The following is a 13,723-nucleotide window of genomic DNA, read 5'->3' as shown; positions in this document are numbered from 1 at the left end:
GGTTAATGTTAAAAATGTGGGTAAAAATAAAGTGATGTCCCTGTATTTATATTTCGGAATATGTATGATAAGACTTTCTTGTGTTAATTTCTAACGTATCTTGTTTACATGTTTCGACCTATTTATGGGTCATCCTCAGAACTGGTCGTTGTTGGTCTTGGCGCCACTTGTTCTGTTTCCTGTGAGGGTGCGTTCGTGTGGTATAGTGTAGAGCAGAGGTCTCCAAAAAGTGTATCGTCATTCGTGCTGTCAATGCTGCCCGCCGAACACAGTGTGCTGTAAGACTAGAGAAGGGGGAGAGATTCGTACCTCAACAAATGGAAGCGATCAGTGGGGGATCGCGGCAAAGGTCTACTTATGTTTACAAATAATATCATCAAAAGAATAAGAAATATCATACGTTTGTATAGCCTATTATTTTGACATACTCTGAAGCTGGAGCCCCGTCTGTTGCTATAGACACAAGCCATTGCAAATTCAACCTCTTTTGTTCTATGGTGTTTTTCAGTGCCTGGAAAATATCTTCCCCAGTTGTATTTTGTTATTACATCTAGAAGACATTCAGACACAGTAAAATGGTCATTAACTCCTCGGATGAATATGGCTAGGTGAGCTTTGTCATTTCTATCTGTGTTTCGTCCAATGCAAGTGAGTAAGCTACAAACTGGTTAGTTGTGGTTTCGACTTCAGATTCAATTACGTTTACAATCTTGAAATTTCTTCTCTGAGCTGTAATTGGAAACAATTTAATTTTCTTAAACTTTGACTTTGTTCTGGACACAGTATTTTAGTAACGTCCTGTATGCACGATTTTACAAATGATGTTTCTGTAAAGGGCTTCATTGATTTTCCAATATTCCAAGCTAGAACATAGCTAGCAATAAGCTTTTTTTGTTTAAGACTGAGGACACGTGTGTGAATTGTGTTTGTATTTTCTTGTTTTATATTTATCAAAATATTTGATGGCCTACGCATTTCACCTGGAATTAAACGAAAAACTATATGTTTGTCACGCGGAACTGAGTAATATACTGATTATTATGTATAACCAACAGTTAGGCTATACAGATAGCCCCAAAATAATTATTTTCACATGTCCAACATGCCTGTAATTGTATGATATTCTTTGTGAAGAGGCGAGTAGTGTCGTCGCATGTTGAATTTTAACATATCCTTAAGAATTTTCGAACAAATTAAGCATTTCACATTCTCCCTATTAACACAAAAAAATTAACTTCCTATTCATCCTTGAATGTACTACGTCCATGATTAGAAGACATTGTGAAACTGTGGAACACTTCGACCAACACAATGATAATGGCAGTCCGCCAATGCTCTTCGTTTGCACATAAACATTGAGTAGCCTACAGTACAGGTGGGGATGGATGAGGCGGAAAGCGCTCATTACATACTGGCTTCGGTTCCGTTCAGGGGATTACTCGCGAGTACGCTTTTGGAAACGTCTGGTGTAGAGTCAAAGAGTGTATGTGTTTTGAAACTGAGTTGTGTGTTTAGAATTTCGTTGGGGTGTGTTTTCGTGTGTCTGTATATTTCATATTGTTCTAGTGTGTTTAGTTTCTGGCGTTTTGGTTGTATGTGTAGTATTTCCATGTCTGTGTTGATGTTTCTGTGGGACTTTTCGGACACCCTGTATAAATAAGAAGTGAATGATATTTCCAGTCGCCAGGGCTTGTTTTTCAAACTGGGGCTGGTAAGTGATATCATGGATGGAGATACAAAGGACCTGAGTCTTGCAGTTAGTGTTTTGCCCGGAGGCGGCGTGCAGTCGTGTCACAAGATGTGACGTTCGCGTGACATTCTGCAGGTCTGACCGTGCAACTTGAACAATATTGCAGCAGTTCTTTGTACAGGGCGCGAGATAGTGATCAGAGTTTCTACAAATCGACATTGCGACTGCACGTCGATAAGGCCCACCACTCCTGATTACAGACTGCGATGGCCACTGATAGTCATCTGTTTTCCTTGTACATTCTTTTGTCCACATGTGCATAGATTAAAGGACAGGTCCGTTACAAAATTGCTACACAGTTTTTATTATGCTGCCAGTAATCAGAATTTATTACTCTTGCTTAATTATACATCATGAATAACTGCGTCTCAACATACTAATTATAATTAATCGATATGAACTATATTAAAAACTGTAACATAAAGTTTTTTCAGGCAAAATGCTGTAAAAAAGCGAGAAAGTTGAAGACAATAAAATACCGACCAGGACGCTACGTACATAAGTCTATCTATCTATCTATCTATCTATCTATCTATCTATCTATCTATCTATCTATCTATCTATCTATCTATCTATCTATCTATCTATCTATCTATCTATCTATCTATCTATCTATCTATCTATCTATCTATCTATCTATCTATCTATCTATCTATCTATCTATCTATCTATCTATCTATCTATCTATCTATCTATCTATCTATCTATCTATCTATCTATCTATCTATCTATCTATCTATCTATCTATCTATCTATCTATCTATCTATCTATCTATCTATCTATCTATCTATCTATCTATCTATCTATCTATCTATCTATCTATCTATCTATCTATCTATCTATCTATCTATCTATCTATCTATCTATCTATCTATCTATCTATCTATCTATCTATCTATCTATCTATCTATCTATCTATCTATCTATCTATCTATCTATCTATCTATCTATCTATCTATCTATCTATCTATCTATCTATCTATCTATCTATCTATCTATCTATCTATCTATCTATCTATCTATCTATCTATCTATCTATCTATCTATCTATCTATCTATCTATCTATCGATCCATCCATCCATCCATCCATCCATCCATCCATCTATCTATCTACCTATCTACCTACCTACCTATCTATCTATCTATCTATCCATCCATCCATCTAGCGATCCATCCATCCATCCATCCATCCATCCATCCAGCGATCCAAATTATATCACTGACACCACAAATCAATATTTTATTATATTAAACTACTTAAGTACGTTTATATTCAAAATGCAACATCTATCTGTCTGTCTATCTGTCTGTCCGTCCATCTGTCCATTCACCCACCTACCTACCTACCTACCTACCTATCCATCCATCCATCCATCCATTCATCCATCCATCCATCCAGCGATCCATCGATCCATCTAGCGATCCATCCATCCATCCATCCATCCAGCGATCCAAATTATATCACTGACACCGCAAATCAATATTTTATTATATTAAACTGCTTAAGTACGTTTATATTCAAAATGCATCTATCTATCTATCTATCTATCTATCTATCTATCTATCTATCTATCTATCTATCTATCTATCTATCTATCTATCTATCTATCTATCTATCTATCTATCTATCTATCTATCTATCTATCTATCTATCTATCTATCTATCTATCTATCTATCTATCTATCTATCTATCTATCTATCTATCTATCTATCTATCTATCTATCTATCTATCTATCTATCTATCTATCTATCTATCTATCTATCTATCTATCTATCTATCTATCTATCTATCTATCTATCTATCTATCTATCTATCTATCTATCTATCTATCTATCTATCTATCTATCTATCTATCTATCTATCTATCTATCTATCTATCTATCTATCTATCTATCTATCTATCTATCTATCTATCTATCTATCTATCTATCTATCTATCTATCTATCTATCTATCTATCTATCTATCTATCTATCTATCTATCTATCTATCTATCTATCTATCTATCTATCTATCTATCTATCTATCTATCTATCTATCTATCTATCTATCTATCTATCTATCTATCTATCTATCTATCTATCTATCTATCTATCTATCTATCTATCTATCTATCTATCTATCTATCTATCTATCTATCTATCTATCTATCTATCTATTCGGGCGGAGTTAAGGCCATCAGGCCTTCTCTATCTCACACCACCAGAATACAATAGACATATATAACAAACAGTTACAGAGAGTAGAAGCTGGAATGTCTGCGAAATTGAAAAAAAAAAAATTCACAATTATGTAATAATTATTGGTATGATCATTATTAGCACGGGTTAAGCATAACACTGCATAAAAATCACCTAAAATCTTTGTGACAAATTGCTTATGAACCAATGCAGGACATAGAAATTTATTTGTTTTTCTTTCTTTTATGTGATAATATTTCACTCACAAAAGATAGTACAGAAATGCAGTAACCTATAAGTAGCAAATAGAAAGCTCCTTGAAGGTGCTTCAGTTCTAACACCAAGTACTCTTCTTGGCGCATGGATCTTCTGATGACAGCAGCTTTAATCTTGGACGCAGTCAAGATGTCCTTCCACCAGTAGTCCACAAGACCGGCTTCAGTTGCGATCTGGATCAGAGTGTTGAAGACGTCCGTGTATATACTCCCTCTCGACAAGTAGAACGTTCTGTGGGCAGTAAATGCTGGATTTCTTATGGTGCAGACAAGAACTTTCCCACTATCATCAACAAATGAATACGTCTTCTTGTACTGAACGGTTTCTCTAGACACAACCGTTGCAAAATCTTGTTTTAAAGCAACTCTCTCCATACAGGAAGCGATATTACTGCAGATCTTTCGTCTGCCTTTCAACGAATTCATTGCATGCGGCACAAATGTGTCAATGTCTGTGTGGTACCCGTATTGGATCCCCGAATCCAGCAGATCTTTCACGCTGTTTATCTGTTTCTTCAGCCCTGGATCCACTAAGAAACTTGTGACAAATGTCTGGAATACTGTGTTGATAGACATACAATAGCTGAGCCAGAAAATAAAGAAGATTCTTACAGGTGCTGTAGTTGGAGATTTGAACACAGACACCCCCAGTAACAGGGCCCAGGAGCTTGAGAAGCAACCTGCCATGTCCGTGTACAGAGTCACTTCTTGACTGAGACTCTTTCTGGACACAGAAAGGAACAGCATAACAATCGCGGAAACAGATACAGCTAGAAACACAAGTAACCACACTGTCGGGGAAAATACCCTTGTGATGCTACTCCAAGGGGGATAGGGTTTGGCGCAAGGGACAACCCAATCAAAGTTCGTAGTGGCGTACGGAGTTGTGAAGTCCATGTCAAGAGCTTTGTTCAAAACCAGCATGTAGCAGCAGAAGCCCACATCTGCTCTCTTGTAGAACACATCTCCAACAATTCCAGTCCAAGTACCGTTTTCAAGTTTCTCTCCCCATAATTCTGGTGACGGAGGAAGAAATATAACGCTCGCATTTATTGCCTTGGTTACGAATCTCAGAAGTTTAATATCCAGACCGTTTGTGTAGTCACTTGTTTTGTCATCCAACATAACGTGCGGTGGAAAAGATATTGTAGATGCAGTGATTGGACATCTTTGTACATCAAGACGGGAATTTCGTTTATAAAGGCTTATATTTTTTAGAAAATGTCCATTGGGATCTGTAACCCATTTGTCTAAGAGAATAGCTTCACTGAAAATTCCACAATTTCCTGAAGGTACCTCAAACGGATTCCAAGAATATACGTCCAAATTTTGATTCATATTTGGCACTACAATAACAACATCCAAGACATTTCTTCTTCTCAGGCTATCAAAGAAGTCCTTTAGAACAGAACCAATATCTCGTATATACTTAGTAACTACAACTAAGAAACGTGCTCTCGAATTCCATGAGTCTCTGTGACATTCCAAACTTTGTATCTGCTCTTCTATACTTGACCCGGTTGTCCAGAAGATATATGAGTCAGGTTTGTCTCTCAAGGTGTATGAATTCGTGAAGTTTCTTGCACTGGAAACCATAATTGGCCACTGCGTATAGCTGTGCAGATTTCGTAAAGATGACTCTGTTACGTCAGTAGTAGCCGGGTTGAAGAGAAACCTTTTGTCTTGGCTTTTGGAAGTGTTTGGTGCACGGGCTGTTTTCAGCAGAGAAGCTACTAAAGTTCTTCCTGAAGAGAAGTGCAAATTGCTTATAGCTTCAGCACATGCTACTAGTTGAGGGCTATCTTCACATGACTGTACACATATTAGATGAACACTGATTAATAACACTGAGTAAAAAGTTAGTTGCTTGTACTTAGCCATGGCTAATATCAAACTATATATTTTCTGAACAGGTTCTTGTGTTATTGAAGAACATTTAATCACATAGAAGTGTGCTTGAAAGGTATTTCCTGTCTTATCGTCACAATTTTTTTGTTATTTTGATATAACAATAATTTATATAAATTATCGAGGTCCACATTATGAGAACCTATTGCTCTAGATGTTTGGTGCTTATCCTTTTGGAACCTAGGTTCTCAGATACAATTTAGGTTAAGTAGATAAGCTGTCATCCAGAAAGTTCAACCATAACATCCACTGATCTTTTCACAAATAAAGACAAATCAAAGCAGAATTCTATGTTCAAGAATAATCACTTTCTTGTCACCTCGCAGTTAGAGATGTCAGCACGTTAACGACTGTAGAGTCATCTGGTAGCAAAGAGTGAAAACAAATACCACATAGCGGTCTTTGAGGGCTGTCCTTCCTTAAGGAGATTCAAGAATAATTTAAAGAGTTGTGTATAAAGTGAAAATTAAAATTAAGGTGACATTCAACATTTAATTTTTTAAGGTGGCATGTATTTATCTAGCCTGACGAGTTTACTTCCTTGGTTTGAATTGTAAATTATTTAAAAATAGCGTGTAAGAGGGCCTTAGACTAGAAATGTTTAGTTTAAATGTAGTTCTGTTTATAAGTATGCATAAGAATGCAATTATTTGACTTATTTGAACTATTGCATCAGTGAAGCGAGGTGAGTCAGTGAAGTTATGGTTTTACAGTGCAGTGAACAGTTCCGATCAGTGATAATTTATAGCGTCAATGAAATTGTTCTATAGTGTCAGTGAAATGTGTGCTAAAGTGTCAGTGAAATGCGTCATAGTGCCACTACAGGGAATGAGATGAGAGTAAAGTGAAAGACTATTGAAAATTATGTAGGACCTATACATAATTATGTAGGTTGTGTTGTAAAATTAGGTGTTTTATTTTATGTTTAATTATTATTGTGTTAAATTGTATTGTGTATTCTTATTGTATTGTGTATAAAATTGTATATGTGTTGTAAATTGTATTATGTATTGTAAATTTTATTGTGTATAGCTTATCATTTTAACTGTGTATTGTTAATATTGTATATACCACTGCCACCAGGTGCTTGCCCACTTGCAGTGTAAATAAATAAATACATACATACATACATATACACAGGATTTCAAGTGTAGAGATACCAACTGACATAGAGGAACATTTTGTATACACTGAAATTGGACTTTATGTAAACCGAGGGAATTCGGGAAGAGTCAATCCAAATTGATCTGCGATGGAAAGTAATATATCTTGAGGGCCTTCTTCTCATGAGAAAACCCATGATGTAGCGATATGATGTAATATCTGCAGCTTTTGTTTCTCTCGGTGGTTCTGAAATGTAAAATAATTAGAAACATATTCAAGCTTTATACAGTAAAACTTCTTTATACATTTCGCACTTAAGCGTGTTACATAATTATTAGTTCTTTTTATGAGATCACAGCATAGTTCTTATGCTTTCCATGTTAATTTATTTCGGAAATACAGTACTTTTTTCGTTTATTCTTTTTTTTTGCACCTTTCCGATAGTGTTTTAAACCTCGGGGGATATGAAAAATCACGTATACGTTCTAAATCAATTTTTCTGAAGATTATGTTTGCCGTGAAAATGTAAGAACTCGTAAACACAGTACGTGTTCATTGTTAAGATGCGGTCTCCTTTGAAATTCATGGAAATTGGAAGGTGCCCATGCTATTGCTTTAGAAACAGCGAAACATTTTGTAACACATCATGATGTAAATGAGCAAATTATGGAACATTTATCAGTATTTCAGAACATTATCTTTTTCCTTAGGAGCAAGCAGTCCAGAATAATTAAGTTTTTGTAAAATGATCACACCACGTTTTCAATAATGCTATGGTAGATGTTATTAAGTATCATTCCATTCGTACTCCAAACAGTTGGCTATACCAAATGGGGCCGGAAAAAACGAAGATGAACTACAAGAACTTAATGTATGATCAGATCTAGATTACATCAATAGACACCAGTAGAACAAAAAGAAGCATATGCTACAAGAACCAAATGTATCACCAGTTCTACATTATACCAATAGATACCATCAGAACTGTAAGGAACATATGCTACAAGAACTGAATATATCACCAGTTCTAGATTACATCAATAAATACCAGCAGAACTGAAACGAGCATAATTATGCTATAAGAATTTAATGTATCATCAGTTGTAGATTACATCAATAAATATCAGTAGAACTGAAAAGAGCATATCTTGATGGTGGAACCATCCAGGTTCCGTAAGGCGACAATAAAGTACTATGTATTAACCAAATGGAAAACGGTCTCTGGAACACCCATGAATAGATGAATGAAAATCATCTTCTCAGGCTGTAAGAATTCTTTTAGGACGACTACTTGACAGAAATATAATGAATATGATGGTAATTAAATGTCATTTAATTTATTTCTTTCTTGACTTGTTCAATTTTTTTTCCTTCGTAGCCTACCCTCGTAACAACGTACAAGTCCACACCTGTGGAGTAACGGTCAGCGCGTCTGGCCGCGAAACCAGGTGGCCCGGGTTCGAATCCCGGTCGGGGCAAGTTACCTGGTTGAGGTTTTTTCCGGGGTTTTCCCTCAACCCAATAAGAGCAAATGCTGGGTAACTTTCGGTGCTGGACCCCGGACTCATTTCACCGGCATTATCACCTTCATTTCATTCAGACGCTAAATAACCTAGATGTTGAAAAAGCGTCGTAAAATGACCCAATAAAATAAATAAACAACGTACAAATGAAGTTTTACCGTATATTAAGAATTTTAGATAACAGTTTCTTTTGCTTTTATATTTATATATGACTCATAAATATGATTTATAAAGACTTTATAAATATTTTGGTTAACTTTTGAAAATTTAGAACATACTACTAGATACGTAAAAAGTCGATCAAACGTGAACGCAAATATATCTATGGAATTCGGAATATGTATTATATGACGTTCTTGTGTTAAATTCTATCGTACCTGGTTTAAATGTTTCGATCTTTTATGGGTCATCCTCAGAACTGTTCGTTGTTGGTCTTGGCGCCTCTTGTTTTGTTTTCTGTGAGGGTGTGTCCGTGTGGTATAATGTAGAGTCAAAGGGCGTGTGTGTTCTGAAATTGAGTTGTGTGTTGAGAATTTAATTGGGGTATGTATGTTTTTGTGTGTCTGTATATTTAATATCGTTCTAGTTTGTTTAGTTTCTGGCTTTTTGGTTGGATGTGTAGTATTTCCATGTCTGTGTTGGTGTCTCTGTAGGTGCGGTTAGCATTTGTGATGTGTTCTGCATATGTGGAGGTGTTTTGTAATTTTGTTATGGCTGTGATGTGTTCTTTGTAACGTGTTTAAAATGATCTGCCTGTCTGTCCTATGTAGAAGTTGTTGCAGGTGTTACATTTGAAACTGTATAGCTTGTGATGTTGTATTTTTTGTTTGTGTTGTTTGTGTGTTGATATGTTTTTGTAGAGTGTTATTTGTTCTGTATGCGATGTTGTAATTTAATTTCTTGACTGAGGTTGCAATTTTGTGTGTGTTTTTGTTTTCGCATGTTAGTGTGATATATTTTTTGTGTTCTTGTGTTTGTGTTGTATTCTTATGTTTTTTGTGATTATGTTTTGTCTTACGTATTATGTTGTCTATTATGTTAGGGTTGTATTTGTTTTCTTATGCTATGTATTTGTATTTAATTTGATATGAAATATACAGAAACACAAAAACACACCCCAATGAAATTCTGAACACACAACTCAATTTCAGAACACACGCACTCTTTGACTCTACATTACACCACACGAACACTCCCACACAGGAAACAAAACAAGAGGCGCCAAGACCAACAACGACCATTTCTGAGGATGACCCATAATAGGTTGAAATATAAACCAGGTACGATAGAATTTAACACGAGAAAGTCATATAATACATATTCCGAAGTGATACAGTGTTAAAAGTTGTGTAATCAAGATGTATATATGGAATTGTTATTCTAATTACCATACCTCCCATAAGCATTCAATTTGTAAACAACGCAAAACTATCACCAGGATTCATAGCAAATAAAATACATATGTTTTTCTCTTATATAATACCAACTTTACTTCTGTTCTTACACATTTACTTTTATGACCTTTCTGTTAAAGATAACGCGTATAACTTAGCCTTCAGTCACTTTGTTCCCAGGACTCTACAGTCATGTTTTAACTAGGATCAGTGCTGGACAAACACAAAAGTGAGGCGAAATGTTACTGACGCTTGGTCTAACTACTACAACCGACATGTCATTCGCTCATCCATTATTTTGCTCTGAAATCGACGTCGTTTGCTGGAAGTACTGACAACTTCTTGAAAAGAATGAGTACTAATATTCTAAAGCATCTAATTGAGCAGGCGTGTTGTCAATACGAAAGAATATCCACTTAGTAACAGACTAATGCGTTCCGGATATTACTTGAATCTGAGTTCTGTGATTGATTGCAAGAGGTCTCTGGTGCCATTCGAGGGGGAAGAAAACTGTCTCAGAAATGTTTGTATTGGAGGCAGATTTGTTATTGACATGGGCAGGCACGAAAAGTTCTCTATTCAACGAATAAACAGAAAAGATTGATCACTGTCTAACGTCTAGAAAATTAAGTTGCTTTTCAGAACTATGAACTATTGGAATGATTATTATAGCTATGCTTCTGTTTATAACATGAAATATCAACATTTAGAGGAAAAATTCCACTATACTTACTTACTGTCTTTTAAGGAACCCGGAGGTTCATTGCCGCCCTCACATAAGCCAACCATTGGTCTCTATCCTGAGCAAGATTAATCCAGTCTCTACCATCATATCTCACCTCCCTCAAATCCATTTTAATATTATCCTCCTTCTACGTCTCGGGTCGACCTGGTTGGCGAGTTGGTATAGCGCTGGCCTTCTATGCCCAAGGTTGCGGGTTCGATCCCGGGCCAGGTCGATGGCATTTAAGTGTGCTTAAATGCGACAGGCTCATGTCAGTAGATTTACTAGCATGTAAAAGAACTTCTGCGGGACAAAATTCTGGCACATCCGGCGACGCTGATATAACCTCTGCAGCTGCGAGCGTCGTTAAATAAAACATAACATTAAACATCTACGTCTCGGCCTCCCTAAAGATCTTTTTTCCTCCGGCCTCCCAACTAACACTCTATATGCATTTATGGATTCGCCCATACGTGCTACATGCCCTGTCCATCTCAAATGTCTGGATTTAAGGAAAAATTCCACTATAAATATAACATTACTTTAAATAAATAAGCAAATGAGCAAGGCGATTATATTAAAAATTTCTATATTACGATAAGAATATTTAACCGAGTTTTCAAAATGTAGCGATGAAAATTAATCATATTCGGATACTACCCTATCTACGACTTAGCCCACACCCTAATTTTGGGAAAGTAAAATTTTTAGGAAAGAAATATACAACTAGTGTCATGTGGCAACGTTGGAATTGATCGCTTCCTAAAAGGTAACTCGTATATTAAAATTGACCAAAAATAGTTTTCAGATTTTCGTAAAATAAGATTTTTAATTAAATTCTGAACAGTTTCACATACAGTTATATATGTTCCGACATTTTTAAATGCTCCTGGGTATCTTTAAGTGATAGCGTGCCAAGAATCCTTAAATGTCACACCAAGTTCCAAAACACCCGTTTCTCAAAACTACATTCATTGTACTTTCTTTAGAGAAGATTAATTTCATATGTAGATGAAATTATTGGGGGTTATCAATGTGATTCTTGGCGTAATAGATCGACTATTGATCAGCTTTGTTTTGTATTCCATAAATATTGGAGAATAAATAGGAGTATAAGGGCACTGTACATCAGTTATTCAAAGATTTAGAAAAGACATATGATTCGGTTAAGAGAGAAATTTAGATAATATTCTTAATGAATTTCGTATTCCCATGAAACTAGTTCGATTAATTAAAATGTTTCTCATTGAAACCTACAGCAGAGACCATATTATAGGCCGTACCTGGCTGACGCTTTTCCAATTCACTGCGGGCTAAAGCAAGGAGATGCACTATCACTTTTACTTTTTAACTTCCCTCCAGATTTTCCCATTAGGGAAGTCCAGGATAACAGACAGGGTTTGGAATTGAACGGGCTACATCAGCTGCTTGTCTATGCGGATGACGTGAATAGATTAAGGGGAAAATATCCACGAACTATTACGGAAAACACGAGAATTTTATTTTAAGCAAGTAACGAAATATGTTCGGAAATAAAAACCGAAAGAACAAAGTATATGATTATGCCTCGTGACCAGAACACAGTGCGAAATGGAAATATAAAAATTGGAAATTTATTCTTTGAAGAGGTGGAAAAATTCAAATATCTTGCAGCAACAGTAACAAATATAAATGATACTCGGGAGGAAATTAAACACAGAATAAATATGGGAAATGCCTGCTATTATTCGGTTGAGAAGCTTTTATCATCCAGTCTGCTGTCAAAAACTCTGGAAGTTAGAATTTATAAAACAGTTGCAGTACCGGTTGTTATGTATGGATTTGAAGCTTGGACTCTCGCTTTGAGAGAGGAACAGAGGTTAAGGGTGTTTGAGGATAAGGTGCTTAGGAAAATATTTGGGGCTAAGAGAGATGAAGTTACAGGAGAATGGAGAAAGTTACACAACGCAGAACTGAACGCATTTTATTCTTCACCTGACGTAATTAGGAACATTAAATCCAATATCAATTAGGGTTCTTGTTATCTAGGAACGTAAAAACTATACTGACTTATTACTAAATGTGTTGTTATATGTATCGAGAAGTTTTTTTAACAGATATTGGTTCCTAATATATTAATTATGTACATTTAATTTATACTTTATAGAAGCTTTATTCTAAAACTAACAAACATATTCAAGTGTAATTTGGACCACAAATGATGTTATGCTTATGGAATTCCAGTTTCAAATCTTGTAAAATATTTATTATAATATTCGGCTGAGATACACTCTTCTTTTTCAGCCATGAAAATTCAGTAATTTTTAACTAGCGGAATCCCTTCGATATTGAAATACCACACGGACCCTATATTCTCGACGATACAAGTGTGGCAGCCAAAGAAATGACCTCGTACGTCTCTATTGAAGTACGCGGAATGTACATGGCCAGAGCGCGGCGTTACAGCTAGTAGCGACGAAGGAAGTAAAAGAAGCACTGTGTGAAATGGGGTTAGAAGAACGGAAAAGGGATATAGAGAATGTTGGAGAAAGAATATAAAGAGTAGAGATTTTAGGCACAGGAAAATGATGCATTATAAACGTGTGTAGTAAGTCATTATGGAGAACAAAAAAGAAACTTTCTTATCTAAAAAAATGCAGGAACTCTAAGGACTATAGTTAGGGAAAGTAATGTGAAAAACAAGACAAGATAAACAAAAACGGAGTATGTTATTTTTATATGATTATATATTGATGTAACATGGTTTCTTATTATTTACTTAATCTTATGAAACATTGCGATTATATGCATTTTATGAAATTATTATTGTCATGTAATGCCATTAGTATTCCAGGTACATTAGTCCTTCTCTATCTTCAGTC

At 35.6% G+C, this 13,723-nt stretch overlaps 2 protein-coding genes across 3 annotated transcripts in view; both read right to left on the bottom strand.

The window, feature by feature from the left end:
* Positions 1 to 3,979: 3,979 nt before the first annotated feature.
* LOC138695074 (glutamate receptor-like) lies at positions 3,980 to 7,123 on the bottom strand. Its single transcript, XM_069819436.1, has one exon. The coding sequence runs from the start codon at positions 6,088 to 6,090 to the stop codon at positions 4,159 to 4,161; it is 1,932 nt and encodes a 643-aa protein (XP_069675537.1). The 5' UTR covers positions 6,091 to 7,123; the 3' UTR covers positions 3,980 to 4,158.
* Positions 7,124 to 13,551: 6,428 nt separating this feature from the next.
* LOC138695073 (secretory phospholipase A2 receptor-like) overlaps positions 13,552 to 13,723 on the bottom strand; it is a 69,851-nt gene continuing 69,679 nt past the window's right edge. For both annotated transcript variants that reach the window (XM_069819435.1, XM_069819434.1), the window contains exon 5: positions 13,552 to 13,723. This exon is cut by the window's right edge and continues 1,155 nt beyond it. The gene's annotated coding sequence lies outside the window, so the exon portion shown is untranslated.

The sequence above is a fragment of the Periplaneta americana genome, chromosome 2 (assembly GCF_040183065.1).
Source record: "Periplaneta americana isolate PAMFEO1 chromosome 2, P.americana_PAMFEO1_priV1, whole genome shotgun sequence".
In the NCBI taxonomy this organism is placed as follows: domain Eukaryota; kingdom Metazoa; phylum Arthropoda; class Insecta; order Blattodea; family Blattidae; genus Periplaneta; species Periplaneta americana.
This window is presented reverse-complemented; position numbering and strand designations above follow the sequence as displayed.